Source organism: Gorilla gorilla, chromosome X (assembly GCF_029281585.2).
Source record: "Gorilla gorilla gorilla isolate KB3781 chromosome X, NHGRI_mGorGor1-v2.1_pri, whole genome shotgun sequence".
NCBI classification, from domain to species: domain Eukaryota; kingdom Metazoa; phylum Chordata; class Mammalia; order Primates; family Hominidae; genus Gorilla; species Gorilla gorilla.
In genome coordinates this window covers 24,184,840-24,211,457 of record NC_073247.2, presented here as the reverse complement: position 1 = coordinate 24,211,457, position 26,618 = coordinate 24,184,840, and the positions used below count along the sequence as shown (strand labels likewise).

The window sequence follows — 26,618 nt, the reverse complement described above, 5'->3', positions numbered from 1 at the left end:
ATACATTATTTAAAAATAATTAGTCTATACTGCTACAGAAAGATACATTGGTGGATTAAAAAAAGCAAATTGCATACAGTATCTATGATATAATCCCAATTGATTGTGTTTTAATTACAAATACATAGTTTTAACCTCAAACAATTCTAGAAGATAAACAAGAAACTGTTAATTCTAGTTACCAGTGGAGTGAAACTGTTAATTCTAGTTATCAGTGGAGCGTGAGATTAGAGAACATGGGCAGAAACTGCTACTTTGCTTTCACTTTATATCCTTCTGAATAGTTTGAAACTTTGTTTTAAACCACAAGCATAAATTACTTAAGAAATGTTTAGTTTCTTGGAACTAAAAACAGTAGTTAGCTCAGCACCTTTTCCCCCACCCCCACTCCCTTCAGGAAGGGGATTAGATTTTGTTACAGTCTGCATACCATCCTGGGATCACCTGACCTAAATTTGCAAACATTAAGGTTCACTCTTGATGATGTAAAGCTCTATGGGTTTTGACATTGGGTCTTTCATTCTCTTAACAGTGTCTTTTGGCAGGGTGCAGTGGCTCACGCTTGTCATCCCAGCACTCTGGGAGGCTGAGGCGGGCGATCACCTGAGGTCAGGGGATCGAGACCAGCCTGGTCAACATGGTGAACCCCATCTCTACTGAAAACACAAAAAAATTAGCCAGGCGTGGTGGCAGGCGCCTGTAGTTCCAGCTACTCAGGAGGCTGAGACAGGAGAATCACTTGAACCCAGGAGGCGGAGGCTGCAGTGAGCCGAGGTCACGCCACTGCACTCCAGCCTGGGTGGCAGAGTGAAACTCCGTCTCAAAAACAAAACAAAACAAAACAAAAAGAACAGTGTCTTTCACAGAGATGTTTTTAATTTTAATAAAGTCTAACTGATCTACTTTTTTCTTTCATGTATCTTGCTCTTGGTGTTACATCTCATCACGAAACCCAAGATCACACAGACTTTCTACTGTTCTCATCTGGAAGTTTTATAGTTTTGCATTTTACATTTAGGTCTATGGTTCATTTTGAGTTAGTTTTTGTGTAAGGTATAATAAATAAGATCTGTGTCTAGGTTCATTTTTGTGCATATGAATATCCAACTGTTACAGCACCACTTGTTGAAAAGACTATCTTTCCTCTATTGAATTGCCTTTGCATCTTTGTTAAAAAAAAAAAATCAATTGACTATATTTGTGTGGATGTATTTCTGGACTTCCTAATTCCGTCCCCATTGATGTATATGTCTTATTCTTTTGCCAACTGCAGATAAGAATTTTAACTTCCAAAAAGCAAAGGGCCAATGTCCAAATTTTCTTCCCTCATCCAAATTTTGTGCACATCATTTTCTGGATATTGTCAGGCCTCTGAGCCGAAGCTCAGCCATTGTAACGCCTGTAACCTGCATATATACGTCCAGATGGCCTACAGGAGCCAGCTAAAAAACCACAGAAGTGAAACAGCTCCTGCCTTAACTGACTGACCAACCTTATGACATTCCACCATTATGACTTGTTCTGCCCTGCTCCAACTGATCAATCGACCTTGTGACATTCTTCTTCTGGACAATGAGTCCCAAGATCTCTCCACCATGCACCTTGGGACCCCCTCCCCTGCTAACAATAAATAACCACCTTTAACTGTAACTTTCCACTGCCTACTCAAGCCCTATAAAGCTGCCCCTCTCCTATCTCCCTTCACTGACTCTCTTTTCGGACTCAACCCACTTGCATCCAAGTGAATAAACAGCCTTGTTCCTCACACAAAGCCTGTTTGGTGGTCTCTTCACACAGACACGCATAACAGATATCATTATCTCTGAAAGGAAAATTAGCAGTGGGAAGAATGGGTGACTAGAATCTAGGAGGAAAAGTACCAAGGCCATTCAACAGCTTAGCATCCCCTGAGCATAGATATGGTAGGATAAGACCATAGGTCTCTGAGTCAGGGGACAGACAACGGTTAAGTACACAACATCTTCCTACATGTTTTCTGTTAGTTAATTAGAAGACACCAATTTTTTAAAAAATTTTATCTTACCAGGAGCTATTTTGTTAGCTAAGAGTTCTATCCAAATTTTGGCACTAGGATGCCTGACCTATCTGCTACTCATAGTTTTTCTGGCTTCCAGAAATTTTACTGGGATGCTAGGTGAAGCTGGTAAGGGCTGTCGCCCAGATGTCTTTCTGAACCAGATGCATTTAAAGAGACTGTGTAAAAACTATTTTTTTTTTTTTTTGAGACGGAGTCTTGCTCTGTCGCTAGGCTGGAGCGCAGTGGCGTGATCTCGGCTCACTGCAACCTCTGCCTCCTGGGTTCAAGCGATTTCCCTGCCTCAGCCTCCCAAATAGCTGGGACTACAGGTGCACGCCACCAGGCCTGGCTAACTTTTTTTTGTATTTTAGTAGAGACAGGGTTTCACCATGTTGGCCAGGATGGTCTTGCTCTCCCAACCTCGTGATCTGCCCGCCTCAGCCTCCCAAAGTGCTGGGATTACAGGCGTGAGCCACTGCGCCCGGCCATGGAAAAACTACTTTTAAGGATAATGTATCTATAGTAACTACATAGATTTTTTTTTTTGAGATGGAGTCCAGCTCTGTCACCCAGGCTGGAGTGCAGTGGCGCTATCTTGGCTCACCGCAACCTTCGCCTCTCCGGTTCAAGCGATTCTCCTGCCTCAGCCTCCCAGGTAGCTGGGATTACAGGCACTCACCACCACGCCTGGCTAATTTTTGTATTTTTAGTAGAGATGGGGTTTCACCATGTTGGCCAGGCTGGTCTTGAACCCCTGACCTCAAGTGATCAGCCGGGTTTGCCCTCCCAAAGTGCTGGGATTACAAGCATGAGCCACCGTGCCTGGCCCATAGATTATTTCTTAATATCCCTTCAAGCCATAAATTTCCTTTTGAAGTAATAGTTAAGCAAAAGATACTAGCTATATACCTCAGAATTATGCTAATATGGTAGCCACTACGCACGTGTAGCTAATTAAATGTAAATTAAAAATTCAGTTATCCAGTCACACTAGCCACATTTCAAGGCTCAAAAGCCACATGAGGATAGCAGCTACCACATTAAACAGCATAGATACAGACATTTCCATAATCACAGAGAGTTACACTGGACGAGTACAGAATATAGGATCATTTACCATACTGAACTTCAGTAGAGATGGTCTAGTTTGCGGGCAGTCCAGAATATCTTGTGCTCCAATTTATTTATATTCTGCTAACATTACTACCAAGAGACTTGGCGATTAAGTCACAGACTTAATGGCTGGCAGAAAATAAGTATTCAAATGATTAAGTTCTAAATGAATTGGCGAATGAATGGATGAATAAATGAATGTCCTTGTGGGGATGATAGTGCAGGCAACAGACAAAACCCAAGGGTGTACCAACACAAAAGGACTATTACTAACAGATTATTTTAAAAGACCTAAAGAATAACTATGCATCAAAGCCAAGTTGCCAGCTTATGTTCATGCTACAAAGCCCATCATCAAGTCTAACCAATGGCCTGAAACCCACAGTAGTTATGGACTCTATGAATGGCTATTATCAAGGCCAAAATTAAGGCAATTTATTAGGTCTATATAAACATTTTTTTTTTTTTTTTTTGAGACGGAGTTTTGCTCTTGTTGCCCAGGCAGGAGTGCAATGGCGTGATCTCGGCTCACCGCAACCTCTGCCTTCCTGGTTCAAGCGATTCTTTCTCCTGCCTCAGCCTCCTGAGTAGCTGTGATTACAAGCATGCGCCACTACGCCTAGCTAATTTTTTTGTATTTTTAGTAGAAACGGGGTTTCTCCAGGTTGGTCAGGCTCATCTCGAACTCCCGACCTCAGGTGATCCACCCGCCTCAGCCTCCCAAAGTGCTGGGATTACAGGCGTGAGCCACCACGCCCGGCCTGTATAAACATTTAAGAACAAAAGATATATAACACATTACTGAACACAACTCTCATTCTTTAAGGAAATATTAATACATCTAATACCCTACCAATTATACTTGAGAGGGATACCTAGTATACAAAGACACTTAGCCTAAAAGTTATTAGTTTTTTGTTTTTTTTTTTTTTGCAGAAATATTCCCAACAGTAGGTATTTTTACAAACAGTATCTTTCAGCCTGTCTGTAGGGCCTTTGATACTGTCTGCAGTTTTTTTATTTGAATATCTAAAAGTTATTACAAAAATGGAAATATAGGGGAAATGACCTGCAGAAATCAAATAATTTAAATCAAATTAAATTTTACTCTTCTCCCTAAAAATTTGCTTCATTCTTTTAGAGGAAAAAGTACATAGAAAACTGTTGCTGTTCTCTACAAAGATGACGGCTCCTACCTTTTTGATTTTCTTTATCAGATCCTGAAACCTGTTAAAAGAAAATATTTCACTTTTATTCAGCTATTCAGTTATAATTAACAAACCAAAGTAGATTACAGAAACTAAGCCATCTTACCAGTGATTTGTAGAGACTGGAAGTAGGGTTGATTTTAATGAGTTGTAATAGATCCTGCATAGTAAATACCTTAAGAAAAAATAGGTTACTAAGTAGACATATTCTTATATCAGTGTTTAAATGATAAATTAGGATATGTTTCTGAATATGAAATTAAGAAACATCCTTCAGATTAAATAAGATTATAACTATGCTAATAAAGCAAATTTCAAGCTCTTTCTTACACCGTTAAATAAATTACTATAAACATATCAAGGTCAAAAGGATAAAATATCTTTATCATCTAATTAACTTCTAAGTACTTCACATCAAAGATGATATGCCTAACAGAAATGTTTAATGCCTTACAGATGACACTGAAATATCTGATGAACCAATGAATACATGACTGAGTTCCTGGGTCATTCAATTACAATTTTTTAAAAAGTATTCATTGTTTAAAAATGTAAATAGATTTTTACTGTCCTTAAAACCGTAATTAAAGTGTATGTAAAATATTGTTAAACAGACATTTTGGGTAGCTATTAAAATATATTTCTACTACAGTATATACCATTCACTATGTCTGCTCTGAGAACACTGATATTTGTTTTCAATTGGTTTTCCCTTAAAGTAAATATTCTGCATGGGCATTTTACATTAGTAGAAACCGTTAAGTTGTATGAATGGGATTAATTCCTGCTATATAATTGTATTATTGACTATTACACAATAAGTATAAAGTGATTAGAAAGTTAGAGAATGATGTATCAAAAATGAATTCCAGGCCAGACACGAGGGCTCATGCTTGTTATTCCAGCTCTTTGGGAGATTGAGGTGGGCAGATCACCTGGGGTCAGGATTCGAGACCAGCCTGGCCAACATGGTGAAACCTCCTCTCTACTAAAAATAAAAGAGTTAGCCAGGTGTGGTGGTGGGCACCTGTAATCCCAGCTACTTGGGAGGCTGAGGCAGGAGAATTGCTTGAACCCAGGAGGCTGAGGTTGCAGTGAGCCAAGACTGTGCCATTGCACTCCAGACTGGGTAACAGAGCAAGACTCTGTCTCAAAAACATAAATTAATAAATAAATTCCTAATGCTGACAAATAAAATTTGGTTGCTTATGAAGAAATGCAAATTATTTAAGTTTTCATTCAAATACTGTACTAAGCTTCTTTGTGTCACTAAAACTTTGGAATATGAAACTTTTGGATAATTACAGAAAACACAAAGAAAGTAAAAACATATGAACACCACCAAGAGTGAAATTTATTTTATTTTTGAGACAGTCTCGCTCTGTCACCCAGGCTGGAGTGCAGTGGCATGATCTCGGCTCACTGCAACCTTCACTGTAAACTATGGCCTCTGGGTGATAATGACATGTCAGGGTAGGCTTATAGATTGTAGCAAATGTACCACCTTGATGCAAGATGTTGACAGTGGGGGAGGCTATGAGTGCGTAGGGGCAGCAGGTATATGGGAATTCTCTGTACTTCCCACTTAACTTTGCTGTGAACCCAAAACTGCTCTGAAAAAATAAAGTCTATTAAAAAAAAAAAAAAACACGCACATATCCACAGGGAAAGTCTGCTGTATCTGCCTTTAAAATAATAAAGTAGTACTAATGTTCAACAGTAATGGTGAAGATATATAGTTAAAATAATTAGAAAAGTAGTAAAAAAAATAAATAAAACAAGTGTTTTTAATATTTGAGAACTTTACAGATTTTTTAAATTACGTATTTCTCACTTATCTAATTACAAAGAAGAGAAACATCTGAAGAAACTAGTGCAGGAAAAAAAGAGCTCATGTTAGAGATCTAGATTTACCACCCTGCATTGTCACTTAAAAGTTACTTGATGTTGGGCAAACTGATTCACCTCTCCAGAGTCTGGTTCCTCATCCGTAACACACAAAACATCTGCAGTGTGCCTATCACAGTGCCAAGCTTACAGCAGACATTCAGCAGATTGGCAGAGTCTTATTAGACAAGATAGAGGATAGATAGATCAATTATAGGTCTGAAACATTTAGAGATTCTATACATCACTGTTTTACGTGAGACTAAATGAGATGCCAAGAAATTAATTTCAAATTTAGTACCCACTTGTTATATAACAAATATATTATGTGCAGGTACAATGTGAATTCAAAGAGGAAATAGAAACGGACCTAGTCGAGGAGCACTTAGCTATCATACAAAACTTTACTGTCAGCAGAGGAAGAACCTGTTAATAAAAACTTCAGAAACAGAAAAGACTTTACCTTTTCTTTTGCCAAACCACTTTCTGGAAAGAAAACAGAAAGTGAATATTCATAGCCACATCTTTGTAAGTGATCTGCCACTAAAGAGTTAGAGGCGCCTATTAAGAGGGAGCTCCCTTCTACCGAAATGGACCGAGGCTGCAGTTCTCCACTCAATACAGGGTGCAGCAACTCATGAATTAGCTGGTTTCGAAGTTGTGTCTAGCATAAAATAAAAACAAAAATAAAAAAGAAACACAAGGGAAAGAAATTTCAGCAGGATTGTTTCATTAGAGATATACACAGATGAGCTACATTCATTGGAAACCTTCCTTCTATTTCCATAATGGTTCTAGATCCATGGCCAGAAGTTAGAAACCTTCCCCTGCACACTTTGTCTTACCCCGTGAGACAAGCAGTCCAGTGGGTTCTAGAAAAAGCTTTCTTTCCCCAGCTTCCAAATGAAACGGGTGGTTAGCCAGATCCGCTTGCAGACTCAAAACTTCACTTCCCTAGAAGCCCATTTCAGCAGCTTACGATTGGGATATTAAGTATAGGAAAAAATTCTGCCACTTCATCACACCTCTGTGGACTGTTGGAGAATATAACCAAAATATTCAACAACAGGGGACTGCTATATACATTACAAAAATATCCAAAGATAAGCCTGTTGCCACTGAAAACGAAGATTTCAAAAAACTTTTAAGGAAGCAGGGAAATGCTCACCATATAATTTAAATTAAAAAAGGATACATACACAGGATATAGCTACATATTTTAAACGTAAAATACGCTTTTGAAATGCATATTTCAATGAAAACACGTTGAGCTAATCCTACTCCTGGCTGTTAATCCAAATATAAAGCATACTAATAGGTATTTTCTGCCCAAATTAAACATTCATACATTTCAATACAGTTTAAAGATGAAATTTTTCATTTCCCAAACTATTATTAAGCAGCACACTAGTATTTTCTATATGGTGTCAATGTCCTTCATCCAAATGTATTACAAACCCACTTATTAATTTAGGAACCTATAAGCCATATTTATAAAACAAGCCTAATCTTACTGTGTTCATTATATAAATATTTCCTTCTCCTATCTTATTGTCAGTTCAATTAATTATTTGAATATGCTCCTTTAAGACGACTCAAACTCAACATTTTCTCAAACATTTTCAAGAGACTGTAATGTTTCAGGATACAGAGTTATTCGGGAATATAAAAATGTAATTCACCAATACAATCTATGTATCATACGATTATTAAAACCTAAACCTTGATTGAATTTGAACTACCTGTTACAGGTTACACTTGTAAAAGTTATGACACAGATACGCCTAAATCCGATACCTTGAGTGTATCCAGTATACCCCGATCCTTAAACGTCTGGTATAGCTTTTTGCGCAGTTCATCTTGACTCAACACATCAGCCACGGTGAACATGTTGGACTAAAAGACAAAATGGTTATAGGTTACCTGCGGGGCAGAGGGAACGTGAACGTCTGAAAACAGACCAGTGGCCTCCGGGGAAGCCATAAGAGGCCTAGCGACGAAAGTTTAACGAACACAAAACAAGACTTTATTTCCGCCCGAGAAGGGGCAGGTGTGTCTACCTGCGCCATCATCAGGCGTCAGCTCCCTCCGGAGCCCGCCTCGCTCGCCCCGCCGCGGCCCGAGTTTAGTGCCCAGCCCGGGCTGTGGGGCCAAGACGAGGGGGAATCCCTGCCCTCAGAACCCTGCCTCTGTCCCGAGGGTTCGGGAGGAACAAAGGTGCTGAACGTTCTCTGCCTCGCACTCCCAACTAGGTTTTCTAGCAAACACGCGAGCTTCCTTTCTTCGCGGTTCTGAGGCAAGGGCGAGGTCCCAGGCACGACTCAAAGGCGGCTGGAGGGCGGGGACCCAGACACTAGGGACTGAACGCAGCGAGGCAGAACCGCCTCACAGCCCGTTCTGCAACTTCCGGAAACCTGCTAAATATAGCCTTCGCGCGCTGAAGAGCTACGGCGCATGAGCTTGGTTGCCCAGCACCGGCGGGAAGCTCCACCTACGTATCGCGAGAGCACATCCCAGGGTATCGCGAGAACTGCTTCGGCGTTCTGGGTACAGGTTCGGGGCCCGGGTCTCTTCCGCGGAAACTGACATTGCGTTTCCGTTGTCGGCCTCCCACTGCAGGTAGGGAATGGAGCAAGTGCGGGGGGGGGGGGGGGCGGGTGTTTTGAGTCCCTGGAGGACTTCGTAGCCCCTGCGGGACGCGGATGTTGGTCCTGTACCTCCACCCCTCCCCGGGGTGGCCGGGCCGGACCTGCCAGCCCTCCGCTGGCTCATCCGCGCAGCCCTTCCACCTGCAGACGTCCGCCCTCTCGGGGGCTGTGGTTTCGCGGTTCACTGGGTCATTCAGCTAACCCAGGGTTTCTTAACGGCTGCACTGTTGCCTTTTGGAGCCGGAAGATTCTTTGTTTTGGGAGGCTGTCCTGTGCATTGTAGGTTTAGCTGTATCCTTGCTCTCTATTTTGTCAGTATCACCTTCTCCCCCAAGTGTGACAACCAAAGATGTCTCCAGATATTGCCAGATGTCCTCTTGGAAGCAAGATCGCTCTGGGTTGAGATCCACAGAGCTAAACGTTTTAGAGTACCAACCATTGTGTGCTGTGAGGTAAAGGTGAGCCAGTCCTCATGATGCTTAAACGTAATTGGAAAGGAAAGGAACCAAACCTCTCAGAAGCAATAATGAAAATGTTACAGCCAGAGAATTGAACAAGAACTAAGATACATTGTAGACTGGATAAAGAGTTTAAAGGGGAGGTGGTTGAAGATGGAAGTGATCCAGATCATCTCTGTGGAAAAAGTGTGTCTTTATCGGGGCCTTGATGGGTAGGATTCGGGTGGTGAGCAAAAAGGAGAACATCACAGGAAGGGGAAAAATGAGCAAAGGAATCATTAAAGGAAAAAAAAAAGCCACGACCTTCTTGTGGGCAGTGAGGAATCTAGCCTGACTCCAGAGTTGTGTGCTGGGAATATAAGCCTTATATGGTATCTAAGTCCCGTGAGGACAGAATTGGATGTCAGCTTTGTGTACAGCATTGAAGATGAGTACGATGAGTTTTGATCTCTGGCTGTGAAAAACTTAAAGTATTTAAGAGGCAGTAAGAGTGACAGGACTTCATAGGAGGTGGAGAACCTGTAGGTTTTTGTTGGAAACAATGGAAAAGGAGGAGAGGCTTAGTTGGATTTTAAAGGATGGGTAGTGGTTGCAGACAGAATAAAGGAGAACATTCCAGGCATGAAGAGAGAAATGATAGTAGCTCTGAACTCGATACAGTCAAAGTGAATTTGGGAGAAAAAATAAGTAAACGAGTCAACGCTAGCAGAGGTGGAACAATAGGGCTGAGAAAAGACACGTGGAGCAATGTGGGAATCTTGAATACTAGTACATGATCCTGTAGCTGAGATGCATCAAAGGCTTTTGAGTGGAATGATCAAAACAGTGTTCTAAAAAGATGTTGATATGTTGTAAATGTTGTTAAGTAGAATCACTTGTCCACTGTTTAAAAAAAAAAAAATGTTCCTGAAGACCCCCTTACTCCCACCTCCACCTTTGGTCCCACAGTTGAATACATGAATATAATTAGATAAAATGTTCTCCAAAAACTACCATAACTTCTAGGGGAGGGAGAATTGCTTATAATATTAATAGAAAAATGTCACATTAAAGACCTATCAGTAGTATTCCTACTGCCCCTCCTCATTGTAATAGACATGTCCCATGCCATACCAGTTTAGTCTCATGACCCCAGGTTTATGGAACAACTGAAATCACTGCTCTCGCGAGCACAGGGCAGTTTTTCTAGAAGCTCTTCTATAGAGGTTGTAAAAAGGCTTGCTACAAAAATGGATGTCTTTGGAACTGGAGTCCATGAGTTTTATCTTGCATTTGTCTACAACTTAAGAGAAGAGACTTCCAAGTTCACTGAGCATCCTCCCACTCTGGCACTGTTGGTGTTCCACCCACCCCTTAGTTTCTAGTTTCCCAGTGACTTCAAATGAGCAGCCCTGGGCTTGGCCTATGGAACGGTTTGGAATAAGTCAGTGTAGTCCAGAGTCAGCAAATACTTGCCCCTCCTGTAGGTACTGCACTTCCCCAAATTCATAGCAGACATGGATAACTGATCACAGCATTCTTTCCTGGTGACCACATTTAGTCTCAGAATCTTTCTCAGCGCCAGTTCCTGGCAGTCACTACCAGTTGATTAGAATTCGCTTATGAAAGGAAACTCATTTGCCATCCCTAGCCAAGTCCCTTTTTCATTAGATAGCTTATCGTATTTAAAGATAGTACTGTGCTGTACCCCACTCCCTTTCCACCCCAAAAAGGCCTCCCCTACTCCGTTTAAACATCCTCTGTTACTTCAGTTGCTCTTGTCTGGTTTCCAGAGCATTTCCTAGCCTAGATCCTGCCCTCCCTTCCCCTGTAACACACAGAGTTATTGATCCTTTTACAATATGATTCCCAGAACTGAGTACCTTCCCCAAAGATGATAATATTATTGAAGAGGACATCAGCATTCTCCCTGACCTTGCTCTTAATGCCACCTAGAATTGATTAGCTTTTTTGACAAACCTATCAGACTTTTGCCTCTTACTGAGCTTGCAGAACTTTTGGGTTGATGTAGATGAACTGTTCTTAATCTAGGTTTCCCTTGTCCTTTTGTACAGTTGATTTTTAAGCCCAAGTACAGGGCTTGCTTTCTTATCCTCTTAACTTCTATCTTGTTAATTTCACCTTACTCTCCTAGCCATGGAGATCTTTTTTAATCCTAACTTCTGCCTTCTAATAAGTTAGCTGCCCTTGGTGTTATCTTTGAATGTGATAAGTTATCTTCATTCAAGTTATTGATTCAAATACTGAGCTAGACTAGGTTAAGGTCAACCTCAAAGCCTTACTAGAGACCCTGTGCCATAAATTGACACGGAGCACCCAATGTTCTCCGAGTATTGACACTCAAGTCGGCTATAAGCCATCCCTCATTCAGCAAATAATGAGTGCTTTTTGGGTCCCTGGCACTGTTGTAGCTCTAGGGATACCATAGTGAATGAGACGAATGGTGTATCTGCTCTCATGGAGGGCAACATTCTAGCAAGACTGTATTTTCACTCAGGCTCCAGGACTCCAGTTTGTTCTTAGGTAGATACCAAAATATTTCGTAAAATGACTTTCTGTTTACCTACTGTATCTCCCTTCAGAAACAAAAAATGTAAATTTGGTATGACTTGTTCTAGTACAACCAGGAGTATATGAATGAATAATCTGTTTTTATCTAGGGATTCACGTTAAATGAGTTAATGTATAATAAAAGTGCCTGGCATGGCATCTGACTGAAAATAAACATTTAATACACGTTTCTGTTGGTGTTCTAGTCGCTCTGAATGTACCCTGTTATAGACTAGGAGATAAGCCTTTTTCCTGTTTCTGAAAATAGGAATAGCATTTAACCTAGCGGATGATATGGCATTTTTCTTGCAATTTCTCAAATGTCACTGATCAGCAGTTATGCAATCACTTTTGTTAATCCAAGGTATATAATTTGTCAGGACCTGATGACTTGGATTTATTGAAATGTCTAGATGTTTTCTTTTTTTTTTTAGTTATACTTTTAAGTTCTAGGGTACATGTGCACAACATGCAGGTTTGATACATAGGTATACATGTGCCATGTTGGTTTGCTGCACCCATTAACTCATCATTTACATTAGGTATTCCTCCTAATGCTATCCCTCCCCCAGCCCCCCACCCCCTGACAGGCCCCAGTGTGTGATATTCCCTGCCCTGTGTCCAAGTGATCTCATTGTTCAATTCCCACCTATGAGTGAGAACATGCAGTGTTTGCTTTTCTGTCCTTGTGATAGTTTGGTCAGAATGATGGTTTCCAGCTTCATCCATGTCCCTACAAAGGACATGAACTCATCCTTTTTTATGGCTGCATAGTATTCCATGGTGTATATGTGCCACATTTTCCTAATCCAGTCTATCATTGATGGACATTTGGGTTCATTCCAAGTCTTTGCTATTGTGAATAGTGCCACAATAAACATACGTGTGCATGTGTCTTTATTGTAGCATGATTTGTAATCCTTTGGGTATATACCCAGCAATGAGTTTGCTGGGTCAAATGGTATTTCTACCTCTAGATCCTTGAGGAATCGCCACACAGTCTTCCACAATGATTGAACTAATTTACACTCCCACCAACAGTGTAAAAGTGTTCCTATTTCTCCACATCCTCTCCAGCATCTGTTATTTCCTGACTTTTTAATGATTGCCATTCTAACTGGCGTGAGATGGTATCTCTTTGTGGTTTTGATTTGCATTTCTCTAATGACCAGTGATGAGCATTTTTTTCATGTGTCTGTTGGCTGCATAGATGTCTTCTTTTGAGAAGTCTCTGTTCATATCCTTTGCCCACTTTTTGATGGGTTTTTTTTTTTTATAAATTTGTTTGAGTTCTTTGTAGATTCTGGATATTAGCCCTTCGTCAGATGGGTAGATTGCAAACATTTTCTCCCATTCTGTAGGTTGCCTGTTCACTCTGATGGTAGTTTCTTTTGCCGTGCAGAAGCTCTTTAGTTTAATTAGATCCCATCTGTCTATTTTGGCTTTTGTTGTCATTGCTTTTGATGTTTTAGTCATGAAGTCGTTGCCCATGCCTGTGTCCTGAATGGTATTGCCTAGGTTTTCCTCTAGAGTTTTTATGGTTTTAGGTCTAACATTTAAGTCTTTTTTTTGTTTGTTGTTTGTTTTTTGAGACGAAGTTTCACTCTTGTTGCCCAGGCTGGAGTGCAATGGTGCAATCTTGACTCACTGCAACCTCCACCTCTTGGATTCAAGCAATTCTTCTGCCTCTGCCTCCCGAGTAGCAGGGATTACAAGCATGTGCCACCACGCCCGGCTAAGTTTGTATTTTTAGTAGAGACGGGGTTTCTCCATGTTGGTCAGGCTGATCTTGAACTCCCTACCTCAGGTGATATGACCACCTCAGCCTCCCCAAGTGCCGGGATTACAGGCTTGAGCCACCGTGCCCAGCCCTAACATTTAAGTCTTTAATCCATCTTGAATTAATTTTTGTATAAGGTATAAGGAAGGGATCCAGTTTCAGGTTTCTACATATGGCTAGCCAGTTTTCCCAGCACCATTTATTAAATAGGGAATCCTTTCCCCATTTCTTTTTTTTGTCAGGTTTGTCAAAGATCAGATAGTTGTAGATGTGTAGTGTTATTTCTGAGGCCTCTGTTCTGTTCCATTGGTCTATATATCTGTTTCGGTACCAGTACCATGCTGTTTTGGTTACTGTAGCCTTGTAGTATAGTTTGAAGTCAGGTAGCGTGATGCCTCCACCTTTCTTCTTTTGGCTGAGGATTGTCTTGGCAATGTGGGCTCTTTTTTGGTTCCATATGAACTTTAAAGTAGTTTTTTTCAATTCTGTGAAGAAAGTCATTGGTAGCTTGATGGGGATGGCAGTGAATCTATAAATTACCCTTGGGCAGTATGGCCATTTTCATGATATTGATTCTTCCTATCCATGAACATGGAATGTTCTTCCATTTGTTTGTATCCCCTTTTATTTCACTGAGCAGTGGTTTGTAGTTCTCCTTGAAGAGGTCCTTCACGTCCCTTGTAAGTTGGATTCCTAGGTATTTTATTCTCCTTGTAGCAATTGTGAATGGGAGTTCACCCATGCTTTGGCTCTCTGTCTATTATTGGTGTATAGGAATGCTCGTGATTTTTGCATATTGATTTTGTATCCTGTGACTTTGCTGAAGCTGCTTATCAACTTAAGGAGATTTTGGACTGAGACCATGGGGTTTTCTAAATTTACAATCATGTCATCTGCAAACAGGGACAATTTGACTTCCTCTTTTCCTAATTGAATACCCTTTATTTCTTTCTCTTGCCTGATTGTCCTGGCCAGAACTTCCAACACTGTGTTGAATAGGAGTGGTGAGAGAGGGCATCCTTGTCTTGTGCCAGTTTTCAAAGGGAATGCTTCCAGTTTTTGCCCATTCAGTATGATATTGGCTGTGGGTTTGTCATAAATAGCTCTTATTATTTTGAGATATGTTCCATCAATTCCTAGTTTATTGAGAGTTTTTAACATGAAGGGCTATTGAATTTTGTCAAAGGCCTTTTCTGCATCTATTGAGATAATCATGTGGATTTTGTCGTTGGTTCTGTTTATGTGATGGATTATGTTTATTGATTTGCATATGTTGAACCAGCCTTGCATCCCAGGGGTGAAGCTGACCTGATCATGGTGGATAAGCTTTTTGATGTACTACTGGATTCGGTTTGCCAGTATTTTATTGAGGATTTTCGCATCAATGTTCATCAAGGATATTGGTCTAAAATTCTCTTTTTTTATTGTGTCTCTGCTAGGCTTTGGTATCAGGATGATGTTGGCTTCATAAAATGAGTTAGGGAGGATTCCCTCTTTTTCTGTTGATTGGAATAGTTTCAGAAGGAATGGTACCAGCTCCTCTTTGTACCTCTGGTAGAATTCGGATGTGAATCCGTCCGGTCCTGGACTTTTTTTGGTTGGTAAGCTATTAATTATTGCCTCGATTTCAGAACCTGTTATTGGTCTATTTAGGGATTCAACTTCTTCCTGGTTTAGTCTTGGGAGATTGTATGTGTCCAGGAATTTATCCATTTCTTCTAGATTTTCCAGTTTATTTGCGTAGAGGTGTTTATAGTATTCTCTGATGGTAGTTTGTATTTCTGTGGGATCGGTGGTGATATCCCCTTTATCATTTTTTATTGCATCTATCTGATTCTTCTCTATTTTCTTCTTTATTAGTCTTGCTAGTGGTCTATCAATTTTGTTGATCTTTTGAAAAAACCAGCTCCTGGATTCATTGATTTTTTTAAAGGGTTTTTCGTGTCTTTATCTCTTTCAGTTCTGCTCTGATCTTAGTTATTTCTTGTCTTCTGCTAGCTTTTGAATTTGTTTGCTCTTGCTTCTCTAGTTCTTTTAATTGCGATGTTAGGGTGTCGATTTTAAATCTTTCCTGCTTTCTGTTGTGGGCATTTAGTGCTATAAATTTCCCTCTACACACTGCTTTAAATGTGTCCCAGAGATTCTGATACTTTGTGTCTTTGTTTTCTTTGGTTTCAGAGAACATCTTTATTTCTGCCTTCATTTCATTATTTACCCAGTAGTCATTCAGGAGCAAGTTGTTCAATTTCCATTTAGTTGAGCAGTTTTGAGTGAGTTTTTAAATCCTGAGTTCTAATTTGATTGCACTGTGGTCTGAGAGACAGTTTTTTGTGATTTGTGTTCTTTTACATTTGCTGGAGTGCTTTACTTCCAATTATGTAGTCAATTTTAGAATAAGTGCGATGTGGTGCTGAGAAGAATGTATATTCTGTTGATTTGGGGTGGAGAGTTCTGTAGATGTCTATTAGGTCCACTTGGTGCAGAGCTGAGTTCAAGTCCTGGATATCCTTGTTAACCTGTCTTGTTGATCTGATATTGACAGTGGGGTGTTAAAAGTCTCCCATTATTATTGTGTGGGAGTCTAAGTCTCTTTGTAGGTCTCTAAGGACTTGCTTTATGAATCTAGGTGCTCCTGTATTGGGTGCATATATATTTAGGATAGTTAGCTCTTCTTGTTGAATTGATCCCTTTACCATTTTGTAATGGCCTTCTTTGTCTCTTTTGATCTTTGCTGGTTTAAAGTCTGTTTTATCAGAAACCAAGATTGCAACCCCTGCTTTTTTGTGCTTTCCATTTGCTTGGTAGATCTTCCTCCATCCCTTTATTTTGAGCCTATGTGTGTCTTTGCACGTCAGATGGGTTTCCTGAATACAGCACACTGATGGGTCTTGATTCTTTATCCAGTTTGCCAGTCTGTGTCTTTTAATTGGAGCATTTAGCCGATTTACATTTAAGGTTAATATTGTTATGTGTGAATTTGATCCTGTCATTATGATGTTCGCTGGTTATTTTGCCTGTTAACTGATGCAGTTTCTTCATAGCATCGATGGTCTTTTACAATTTGGCCTGTTTTTGCAGTGGCTGGTACTGGTTGTTTCTTTCTATGTTTAGTGCTTCCTTCAGGAGCTCTTGTAAGGCAGGCCTTGTGGTGACAAAATCTCTCATCATTTCCTTGTCTGTAAAGGATTTTATTTCTCTTTCACTTATGAAGCTTAGTTTGGCTGGATATGAAATTCTGGGTTGAAAATTCTTTTAAGAATGCTGAATATTGGCCCCCACTCTCTTCTGGCTTGTAGAGTTTCTGCTGAGAGATCTGCTGTTAGTCTGATGGGCTTCCCTTTGTGGGTAACCCGACCTTTCTCTCTGCTGCCCTTAACATTTTTTTCCTCCATTTCAACCTTGGTGAATCTGACAATTATGTGTCTTGGGGTTGCTCTTCTCGAGGAGTATCTTTGTGGTATTCTCTGTATTTCCTGAATTTGAATGTTGGCCTGCCTTGCTAGGTTGGGGAAGTTCTCCTGGATAATATCCTGAAGAGTGTTTTCCAACTTGGTTCCATTCTCCCCATCACTTTCAGGTACACCAGTCAAACGTAGATTTGGTCTTTTCACATAGTCCCATATTTCTTGGAGGCTTTGTTCGTTTCTTTTTATTCTTTTTTCTCTAACCTTGTTTTCTCGCTTTATTTCATTAATTTGATCTTCAATCACTGATACCCTTTCTTCTACTTGATCAAATCAGCTATTGAAGTTTGTGTATGCATCATGAAGTTCTTGTGCCATGGTTTTTAGCTCCCTCAGGTCATTTAAGGTCTTCTCTACACTGTTTATTCTAGTTAGCCATTCCTCTAATCTTTTTTCAAGGTTTTTAGCTTCCTTGAGATGGGTTCAAACATGCTCCTTTAGCTCAGAGAAGTTTGTTATTACCGACCTTCTGAAGCCTAATTCTGTCAACTCGTCAAAGTCATTCTCCGTCCAGCTTTGTTCCATTGCTGGCGAGGAGCTGCAATCCTTTGGAGGAGAAGAGGCGCTCTCATTTTTAGAATTTTCAGCTTTTCTGTTCTGGTTTCTCCCCATCTTTGTGGTTTTATCTGCCTTTGGTCTTTGATGTTGGTGACCTACAGATGGGGTTTTGGTGTAGATGTCGTTTTTGTTGATGTTGATGCTATTCCTTTCTGTTTGTTAGTTTTCCTTCTAACAGTCAGGTCCCTCAGCTGCAGGTCTGTTGGAGTTTGCTGGCGGTCCACTCCAGACCCCGTTTGCCTGGGTATCACCAGCAGAGGCTGCAGAACAGCAAATATTGCTGCCTGATCCTTCCTCTGGAAGCTTCATCCCAGAGGGGCACCCGCCTATATGAGGTGTCTGTCAGCCCCTACTGGGAGGTGTCTCCCAGTTAGGCCATACGGGGGTCAGGGACCCCCTTGAGGAGGCAGTCTGTCCGTTCTCAGAGCTCAAGCACCACGTTGGGGGAACCACTGCTCTCTTCAGAGCTGTCAGACAGGGATGTTTAAGTCTGCAGAAGTTGTCTGCTGCCTTTTGTTCAGCTAAGCCCTGCCCAGAGAGGTGGAGTCTAGAGGCAGTAGGCTTTGCTGAGCTGCAGCGGGCTCTGCCCAGTTCGAGCTTCCTGGCCACTTGTTTACCTACTGAAGCCTCAGCAATGGCAGACACCCCTCCCCCAGCCAGGCTGCTGCCTCACAGTTCAATCTCAGACTGCTGCGCTAGCAGTGAGCAAGGCTCCGTGGGCGTGGGACCTGCCGAGCCAGGCATGGGAGAGAATCTCCTTGTCTGCCGGTTGCTAAGACCTTGGGAAAAGCACAGTATTTGGGTGGGAGTATCCCATTTTTCCAGGTACAGTCTGTCATGGCTTCCCTTGGCTAGGAGAGGGAAATCCCCTGACCCCTTGCACTTTCTGGGTGAGGCGACGCCCTGCCCTGCTTCAGCTCGCCCTCCATGGGCTGCACCCACTGTCCAACCAGTCCCAATGAGATGAACCAGGTACCTCAGTTGGAAACGCAGAAATCACCCATCTTCTGCGTTGATCACGCTGGGAGCTGCAGGCCGGAGGTGTTCCTATTTGGCCATCTTAGAACGGATCCCTAGACGTTTTCTTAATATACCTATCTTGAGGTTCGCAGCCTGCCTAACCTTGTTTCTTCCATGCTTGCTATTTGAAAAGTCATTTAACAGAGAAAATGGAAGTTAAACAGATCAGCATCCGCCATTATTTCAGTGTGTAGCAAGCGCTTGAAGCAGTTGACCCTTCTCCCTTGCTTTTTCCTGATCGTAGCCTAAAAAGCCTCTTTTTTTTTTTTTTTTAATATATATCACACACTTCAACTCATTGTAGGCCTTTGCCCTTCTGATGCTAGCCTCACTGATTTCTGGTCCCGTTTTTATGTTCATTACTAGTTAGTGTCCTACTTCTTACATCTTCCATGTGGCCTCTTTAAATTTAAGGTAGTCAGAGAGCTCTTTGTATCACCAAGTTTATTTCTTTAGTCTTCTCCTTCTCAAAAGCCCAGGTTTCCCTAGCCACTGAAGACAGCTGCTGTTTCCACCACAAGTGAGAGTCCTGGCTCTCACTTGAGAGCCAAACAAGAATCTGTTTCCTTGTACTTTCCAGCTTCTAGGGGCCTCCTGCATTCCTTGGCTGTGGCCCCTTCCTTCATTTTCAAAGCTGTCAAGATCACATTGCTGTGACCATTCTTCTGTCACTTCCCCCTGACTTTCCTCTTTTGCTTCCCTATTCTACTTTTAAGGCCCTTGTCATGACATTGGGTCCACCTGGATGATCCAGGACAATGTTCCTATCTTAAGGTCAGCTGATGAGCAACCTTAATTCCTCTTTGCCGTGGGCCCTAACATACTCACAAGTTGCAGAGATTAGGATGTGGACATCTTAGGAGAGGGGCCACTGTTCTGCTTGTTCACCTCAGCTAGACATATGGAAACCATCCTAGATTCTCCTCTTGTCCTCAATTTCCCAGTTTAATCTATTCCCAAATTCTGTGTAGCTACCTCCTCAACACCTCTGGGCCAAGCCTCTCTTGGAGATGCTTCAAAGGCCCCTATTTAAGGCGATGGGAAAATCGAGCAGACCATACATACACAGTCATGTCAACGCAGGTAATTCAGTAATGGCAGTTGCTTTATCTGTATTATATATTGGAATTCTAAGTAATACTTGTTTTTGTTGGTGAAGGGAAGGTGGAGGAAGTCACAGAACTTTTATAAAACGTTTGGAATCAGGCTGGGCATGGTGGCTCATGCCTGTAATCCCAGCACTTTGGGAGGCCAAGGTGGGCAGATCACTTGAGGCCAGGAGTGTGAGACCAGCCTGGCCAACACGGTGAATCCCCGTCTCTACTAAAAATACAAAAATTAGCCGGGCATGGTGGCACATGCCTATACTCCTGGCTACTCAAGAGGCTGAGGCGGGAGAATCTCCTGAACCTGGGAGGCGGAGGTTGCAGTGCGCTAAGATTGTGCCACTAGTTTGGAATCATTGATCTAGACCTGTGCTGTCTAGTACTGTGGCCACTAGCCACATATGGCTATTTATGTTTAATTAAAATTCAGTTCTACATTCTCACTAGCCACATTTTTTTTTTTTTTTTTTTTTGAGATGGAGTCTCGCTCTGTCACCAGGCTGGAGTGTGCAGTGGCACGATCTTGGCTCACTGCAAGCTCCGCCTCCTGGGTTCACACCATTCTTCTGCCTCAGCCTCCCGAGTAGCTGGGACTACAGGTGCCCACCACCACACCTGACTAATTTTTTGTATTTTTAGTAGAGACGGGGTTTCACCATGTTAGCCAGGATGGTCTCGATCTCCTGACCTCGTGATCCGCCTGCCTCGGCCTCCCAAAGTGCTGGGATTACAGGCGTGAGCCACCGCGCCTGGCCTACACTAGCCACATTTCTAATGCACACTAGCTCACATATTGGACAACACAGGTGTAGAACATTTCTGTCCTCGCAGAAAGTTCCATAGATTGGACAGCGCAGAATCCTAGCATGTGTCTTACCTTTGCTCCATACCCTCAAGTATTTGCTAAGTGTTTGCAGCTGTTCCCCTCCCGAGACAATGAGGTCATTTTCTCCCAGGGTTTTCAGTTCTTCCACTTCACCTGTCAGTTTTTCCTTGGCAGAACTGAATGAAAAGCTACAGCCCTTCTTGCTTCTTCAGCTGTTTACAAAATCAAATAATTGGCAGCTGAAGTCAAGCATGGAATGTATATAAAGAAAGCTCTGTCTCATCTTTTGCGCAGCTGGGTAGTTGGTAACAGCATCCTCATGCAGTCGGTCTTTGAGTTCCCTTTCTGTCTTCCTGCTGACTTAGCGCCATGCTGCTTGCCCATTCGTGGCTTTCCATATAGGGGTGAGTGTGGGGATGCATGTTATCTTGCTTATACATATATGTACATATATTTCCCTCTGCTGCTGCTTTTTTTTTTTTTTTTTTTTTTTTGCTGCTGCTTAAATGTGCTGAAGAAAGTAAGAAGCCCTTCCCTTGGCAAACTCCAGCTCTGAAATCTAGTCCAGCAAGAATTCATGATATCATTGTTTACTTTGTTCAAATTTCAACTCCCTATCCTTCTTCCCTTCACTTTGGAGAATTATTGCCAGTTCTTCTAGTTTTGCATAGCTTTTTTATCATTCCAGCTTGTCTTTGTTATCCACTTTTTCTGTTTGGACCTTTTTCTTATCTTTCCCCTAAAACAGGGGCAAACATTTTCTTTAAAGGGCCAGATAGTAAATATTGTTGGCTTTGTGGGACAGCTGGTCTGTGTCACAGGTGCTTAACTCTGCCATTGAAGCGTGAGAGCAGCCTTAGATGGCCGCAAAAGGATGGGCAAGGCTAGATTTGGCCTGCAGTCTATAGTCCCCCACCCCTCCACCCGTGCCCCAAATAGCATTTTAAATCCTACGTCATCATGCCAGGAGTCTCTGATCTGCCTTTTCTTCCATAGTCATGGCCTTCCAATTCTAGAGTTAAAAGTGCCAGCTGTGCCTTGATTTCCTTTATAAAATGTGTCATTCATTAGCAAGTACATATCAGATTTCTTCTGATTTCATTGTGTGTTCTGTGTGAATCAGCAGGAGGCCCAATGAGGCTTGCTAAGTCTTGGCTTCTAACACATCTCAAATGTATGTTCTAGGAGACTGACTGTAACTCCTGGTTTACTTGATTTCCACTCCGTGTTGAGAAGTTACTAGTCACCACATCCCAGTGTGCATACGGTCTCCCATGTTATTCCACATAACATTAATTGAGCATGTACTGTGGGTCAGACACTGTACTGGGTACTTTACATGCATTAGATTGTGTGATCCTCATAAGTGCACCATAAGGTGCTACAGTGTTAGCACTATTTAACAGATGAGAAAACTGACATTAGGAAGTTAAGGACTGCCTGTGGTCACACTGCCAGTAAGTAGCAGAGCTAGACCTGGACCTAACTTTGACTCCAAAGTCCTTGTGTTAAAAATACACACCGTGGGGTTACCTTGGGGTAAATCCATCCATGCCCCCACCCATCCATCATTCATCTAGATTTCAATTATCTGTGCTAAAAGCCATGGAATCACTTATATTTTTTTCCCCAGTTTCTCGTAGTTTCATCTCTTCTGCCAATCTGTTTTTTTTTTTTTTTTTTTGAGACAGGGTCTCATTTTGTCACTTAGACTGGAGTGCAGTGGTGCGATCTTGGTTCACTGCAGCCTTGACCTCCCTGGGCTCAGGTGATCCTCCTGCGTCAGCCTCCTGAGTAGCTGGGACTACAGGCACATACCACCATGCCTGGCTAATTTTTGTATTTCATGTAGAGATGGAGTTTCACCATGTTGCCCAGGCTGGTCTCGAACTCCTGGGCTGAAGCAATCTGCCCGTCTCAGCCCTCCAAAGTGCTGGGATTACAGGCGTGAGCCACTGCACCGGGCCCAACATGTTAAACTTAGTTCCAAGATCTTTCAGTGCCTCAGAATGTCTTCCTTTATGGATTATTTCTTCCATCTTTTCTAGAATACAAAACTCTTCCTTTCTTATAAATTGGTGTATAAAGAGGCATATCATAGGCTCTTAGATTTGCAAAGACTTACATTTATAGCACACATACTTCAAGTAGAAAGAAGACAAATACAGCACACGCAGTCTGTGAATCAGTGATACAGTGTCTGTCCTTTCTAGGTAAGTGACATGAGGTAGAGTTGGTTTTAGCTTACCCCGACGGATGCCTCCTGGAAATTTCTAAGGCAAGGTAATTACTTCCTTGGTCTTTCCACTACTCTGTATTGTCCTTGACTTACCACCACCTTCTGTTAATCCTTCTAGGTGTCCGTGCTGCTACTAACTGGTCCAGTCCAAATGAAGCCCAGCTTACTCTACCAGACACTTAGGGCCCCTTGAGCTGAATGAGCCATATTTTCAGATCATGAGAATGTTGTCTTTGTGATTTCATGTTAGAGGTCTTCCAGTTTACTTATGAAAATACATTAGATTCACAGATTCATATCATAGATACATAATTTGTTTATTCCAGAAGCTACGTATCTTCGCTAGTATACTGGAAACTGCCAAGCTTAGTAGCATCTTCCTCTACAATGTCAGGTTTAAATTAAAAAAAGAATTCTACACTTCCCATTAGTCATTTTTTAATTTGAAGATTGACTACTAAAAATATGTACTATTTTTCACTTAATTAGGAGCCATATATTGAAGACCATGTCTGGGAGCTTCTACTTTGTAATTGTTGGCCACCATGATAATCCAGTTTTTGAAATGGAGTTTTTGCCAGCTGGGAAGGCAGAATCCAAAGTACGTAAGAATTTTTATGCTATTGTAATGATATGGTATAATATGATTTTAGAACTGGAAGATCTGGACAGATAAGGTAACTGAAATCCACCACAATTAAATGAGGCTTGCTCAGGAGCCCACAGACTGATAGAAGCCAGCCAGGGTATGTCCTTGGAGATGTTTATTCATCCTTTAATTCAGCACAGACTAGCATGACGCTCTGGCATTCCCATCATACTCAGTTCACTATGTCACCCACCATGAATTGCTGCTGCTTAAAGCACATAAAAACATAGTTCACCTGTAGTGAATTGCCACCTTGAAATACCATGAAAGTCCAGGCTGTTTTCATGAATCATGTTTTTCATCAGGACCTACTGGGTTAGAAAAGACCCTTACTTCCCTGTCTTCCTGCTGCCACTGGGTCTGCAGCACCTCACTTCAGGGGCCTTCTGCAGCACTTCCTGGCTGGGTTGAGCCTGTATGCTCCCCTCCCCAGTGACACCTTGGCCATACACAGGAAGCTCAAAAGCAGCACCAGAGGTGATACCACCCGACTTGCTTGTCAAGAATGGTTCCAAAAACCAAGCTTAGCTCGAGGACATATTGCCATTCAGACCGATAGAGTATTTTTTTTTTTTGAGACAAGGAAATGGACCATATATTTTAAGAAAGATTACCATCCCAAATGCTTAAAATAAAACCATTTGGATCTTATTTATTTATTTTTTTTGAGACAGAGTCTTGCTCTGTCGCCCAGACTAGAGTGCAGTGACACGATCTCAGCTCACTGCAACCTCTGCCTCCTGGGTTCAAGCAATTCTCCTGTATCAGCCTCCCAAGTAGCTGGGATTATAGGTGCGCACCACTGTGCCAGGCTAATTTTTGTATTTTTAGTAGAGACAGGGTTTCGCCATGTTGCCCAGGCTGGTCTCGAACTCCTGACCTCAGGTGGTCTGCCTGCCCTCGGCCTCCCAAAGTGCTGGGATTGCAGACATGAGCCACTACACCTGGCCCAGACCTGTAGAGTTTTGACACGAGAAGAGCCCAGTTCTTTCCAATTTCTGTTTCTAATAAATTGCTGACAAGTTTGCTATGTTTCTCCCAACCTCCAAAAATTAGCTTTAATGTCCTTTAAGGAATTGATGTTTTAAGTTAATTGTAATGCATAATATATGGTATTTTTCAACTATTCAGGCCTTGCCACCAAAATAAGATAGGCATTTGTTTACGGGATTCTCTATGAGGTGGAGCTGTGACATTATTTTCTCATATTATGAGAACACTACTCATTAAAACTTGTTTTGAGGTATCTCTGTGCCAGTACTGCTTTGTGCGATGCAGCTACTTGTATGTAATTTCTGTGCACTCCACTGCCCTTGTGTTGGACAAAGCACACATAAAAATACTTTGTTGCATAACTTGATTTTAGTTCTTTCTCCTGCTACCACTCACTTTCTTAAAGCGTTTTCAGTTTGCTCCTAATTCTTCAGGATTGATCATCATTGTAAAAGAAAACACTGCTGTGAGCCAGACACAAAAACATCCATTTCTCTAAGGATTCACTTAGCTTTGTCATGGCAACATGAGTGAAGTACAACATGCTTTAACTATGCGTGGCATTCCACGGCAACGGGCCGCCCTCCTCCAGCCCAGGCATGAGAACAGCCTCCTTGGCAAGGAAGCCGTCTTGGTTTCCTATGGCTGTTGTAACAAAGTACGAAAAACTGAGTGGCTTGGGACAGCAGAAATTTATTGTCTCAGTTCTGAGGGCCACCGTCTGAAATCAAGGTGTCAGTGGGGCCATGCTCCCTATGAAGGCACAAAGACAAGGGTCTGTCCAGGCCTCTCTCCCAGCTTCTGGGAGTTCTTTGGCTTGTGGCAGCATAACTCCAGTCTTCATGTGGCATTTTTCTCCCTGTGTGCATCTCTAAATGTTCCCTTTTTCTAAATACACCAGTCCATTGGATTAGGGGCCCACCCTACTCCAATGTGACCTCATCTTAGCTAACCACATCTGCAACAACCCTCTTTCCATATAAGGCCACATTCTGAGGTACTGTTGCTTAGGACTTCAACAAAGGAATTTTAGAGAGGAAACACTTCAACCCATAACAGGTATTCTTTGAAAAATGGCTTGGGTTTTTTTGAGACGGAGTTTTGCTCTTGTCCCCCAGGCTGAAGTGCAATGGCGTGATCTCGGCTCACTGCAGCCTCCGCCTCCCGGGTTCAAGCAATTCTCCTGCCTCAGCCTCCCGAGTAGCTGGGATTACAGGCATGCACCACCACAGCCAGCCAATTTTTGTATTAGTAGAGATGGGATTTCACCATATTGGACAGGCTGGTCTTGAACTCCTGACCTCAGGTGACCACCTGCCTCAGCCTCCCGAAGTGCTAGGATTACAAGCATAAGCCACCGCGCCTGGCCAAAAAATGTATTTTCAAAGAACTACATTGGAGTAAGACTGCATTCCAAGTTCTGAATTCCGTCTTCACATTATGGTCAGACAGTCCCACCTTCTGTTCACTTAAGCCATTTCAGCCCAGGAAAAGGACACTCCCAGCTCTGACAGGACTGTGTCCTGCTATTGACACAGGCGACTGCTCACAGCTGGGGCTGAGCATCACCTCCCACTACTCCCAGGTCCCGCTGTCATGTAAGCTCCATGCACTGGAAAGAGGCCTCTGGCAGGCCGTTACAAGCGCCATTTCAACTGTCTCTACTGCTTACCTGGTGCCACTGTGCAGGAAGCCCCGCCCTCTCAGTTTCTTCCCAGACCTTGAGGCCTGGTGTGAATGGCACCTCTTCTCCACAGGATCTTGTTTTTTTTGTTTTTTAACATAGTATCCTTTTTTTACATGTTTAGATGGTTACAGAATTTGGTAACTTCCTTCTTGAAACATGAAAAAAAATTTATATGAAAAAGATTTTCAGTAAATGATTTTGTATAAATCCTCTATATACACATTGCATTTATTAATTGGCTGTTTCTGTTGAGATTTAGATATCAAATTTAAAAATAGAATATAATATGAAAACAGATCTTTTATAAGTCTCATGACAATAACGAACAAAGTATAAAAGCAAACTGTTTTTTCCCCACAAGAAAACCATCTATAGAATTTACAGAATGAAATGT

General features: G+C 41.9%; 2 protein-coding genes across 7 annotated transcripts in view; one reads left to right on the top strand and one right to left on the bottom strand.

Annotated features, from left to right (window-relative positions):
* The window catches only part of OFD1 (OFD1 centriole and centriolar satellite protein), a 34,612-nt gene extending 25,864 nt beyond the window's left edge, over positions 1-8,748 (bottom strand). Inside the window, exons 1-6 of one of the 5 annotated variants that reach the window (XM_055376007.2) lie at positions 8,044-8,120; positions 7,092-7,280; positions 6,833-6,910; positions 6,710-6,732; positions 4,466-4,534; positions 4,348-4,378 (exon numbers count right to left, since the gene is read on the bottom strand). In XM_055376007.2, coding sequence (XP_055231982.1) covers positions 4,348-4,378; positions 4,466-4,525 — 91 coding nt within the window. In that variant the 5' untranslated portion in view covers positions 4,526-4,534; positions 6,710-6,732; positions 6,833-6,910; positions 7,092-7,280; positions 8,044-8,120. Of the gene's footprint in view, positions 1-4,347; positions 4,379-4,465; positions 4,535-6,709; positions 6,911-7,091; positions 7,281-8,043; positions 8,143-8,306 lie in introns of those variants that run through there. The other 4 variants (XM_004063815.4, XM_019019447.4, XM_019019446.4 and 1 more) reach the window with 4 other exon arrangements.
* Positions 8,746-26,618, top strand: part of TRAPPC2 (trafficking protein particle complex subunit 2) — a 22,356-nt gene continuing 4,483 nt past the window's right edge. Inside the window, exons 1-3 of one of the 2 annotated variants that reach the window (XM_055376018.2) lie at positions 8,746-8,865; positions 9,211-9,352; positions 23,385-23,496. In XM_055376018.2, the coding sequence (XP_055231993.1) occupies positions 23,404-23,496 (93 nt within the window). In that variant the 5' untranslated portion in view covers positions 8,746-8,865; positions 9,211-9,352; positions 23,385-23,403. The remainder of the gene's footprint in view (positions 8,866-9,210; positions 9,353-23,384; positions 23,497-26,618) is intronic. The other variant, XM_055376017.1, reaches the window with a different exon arrangement.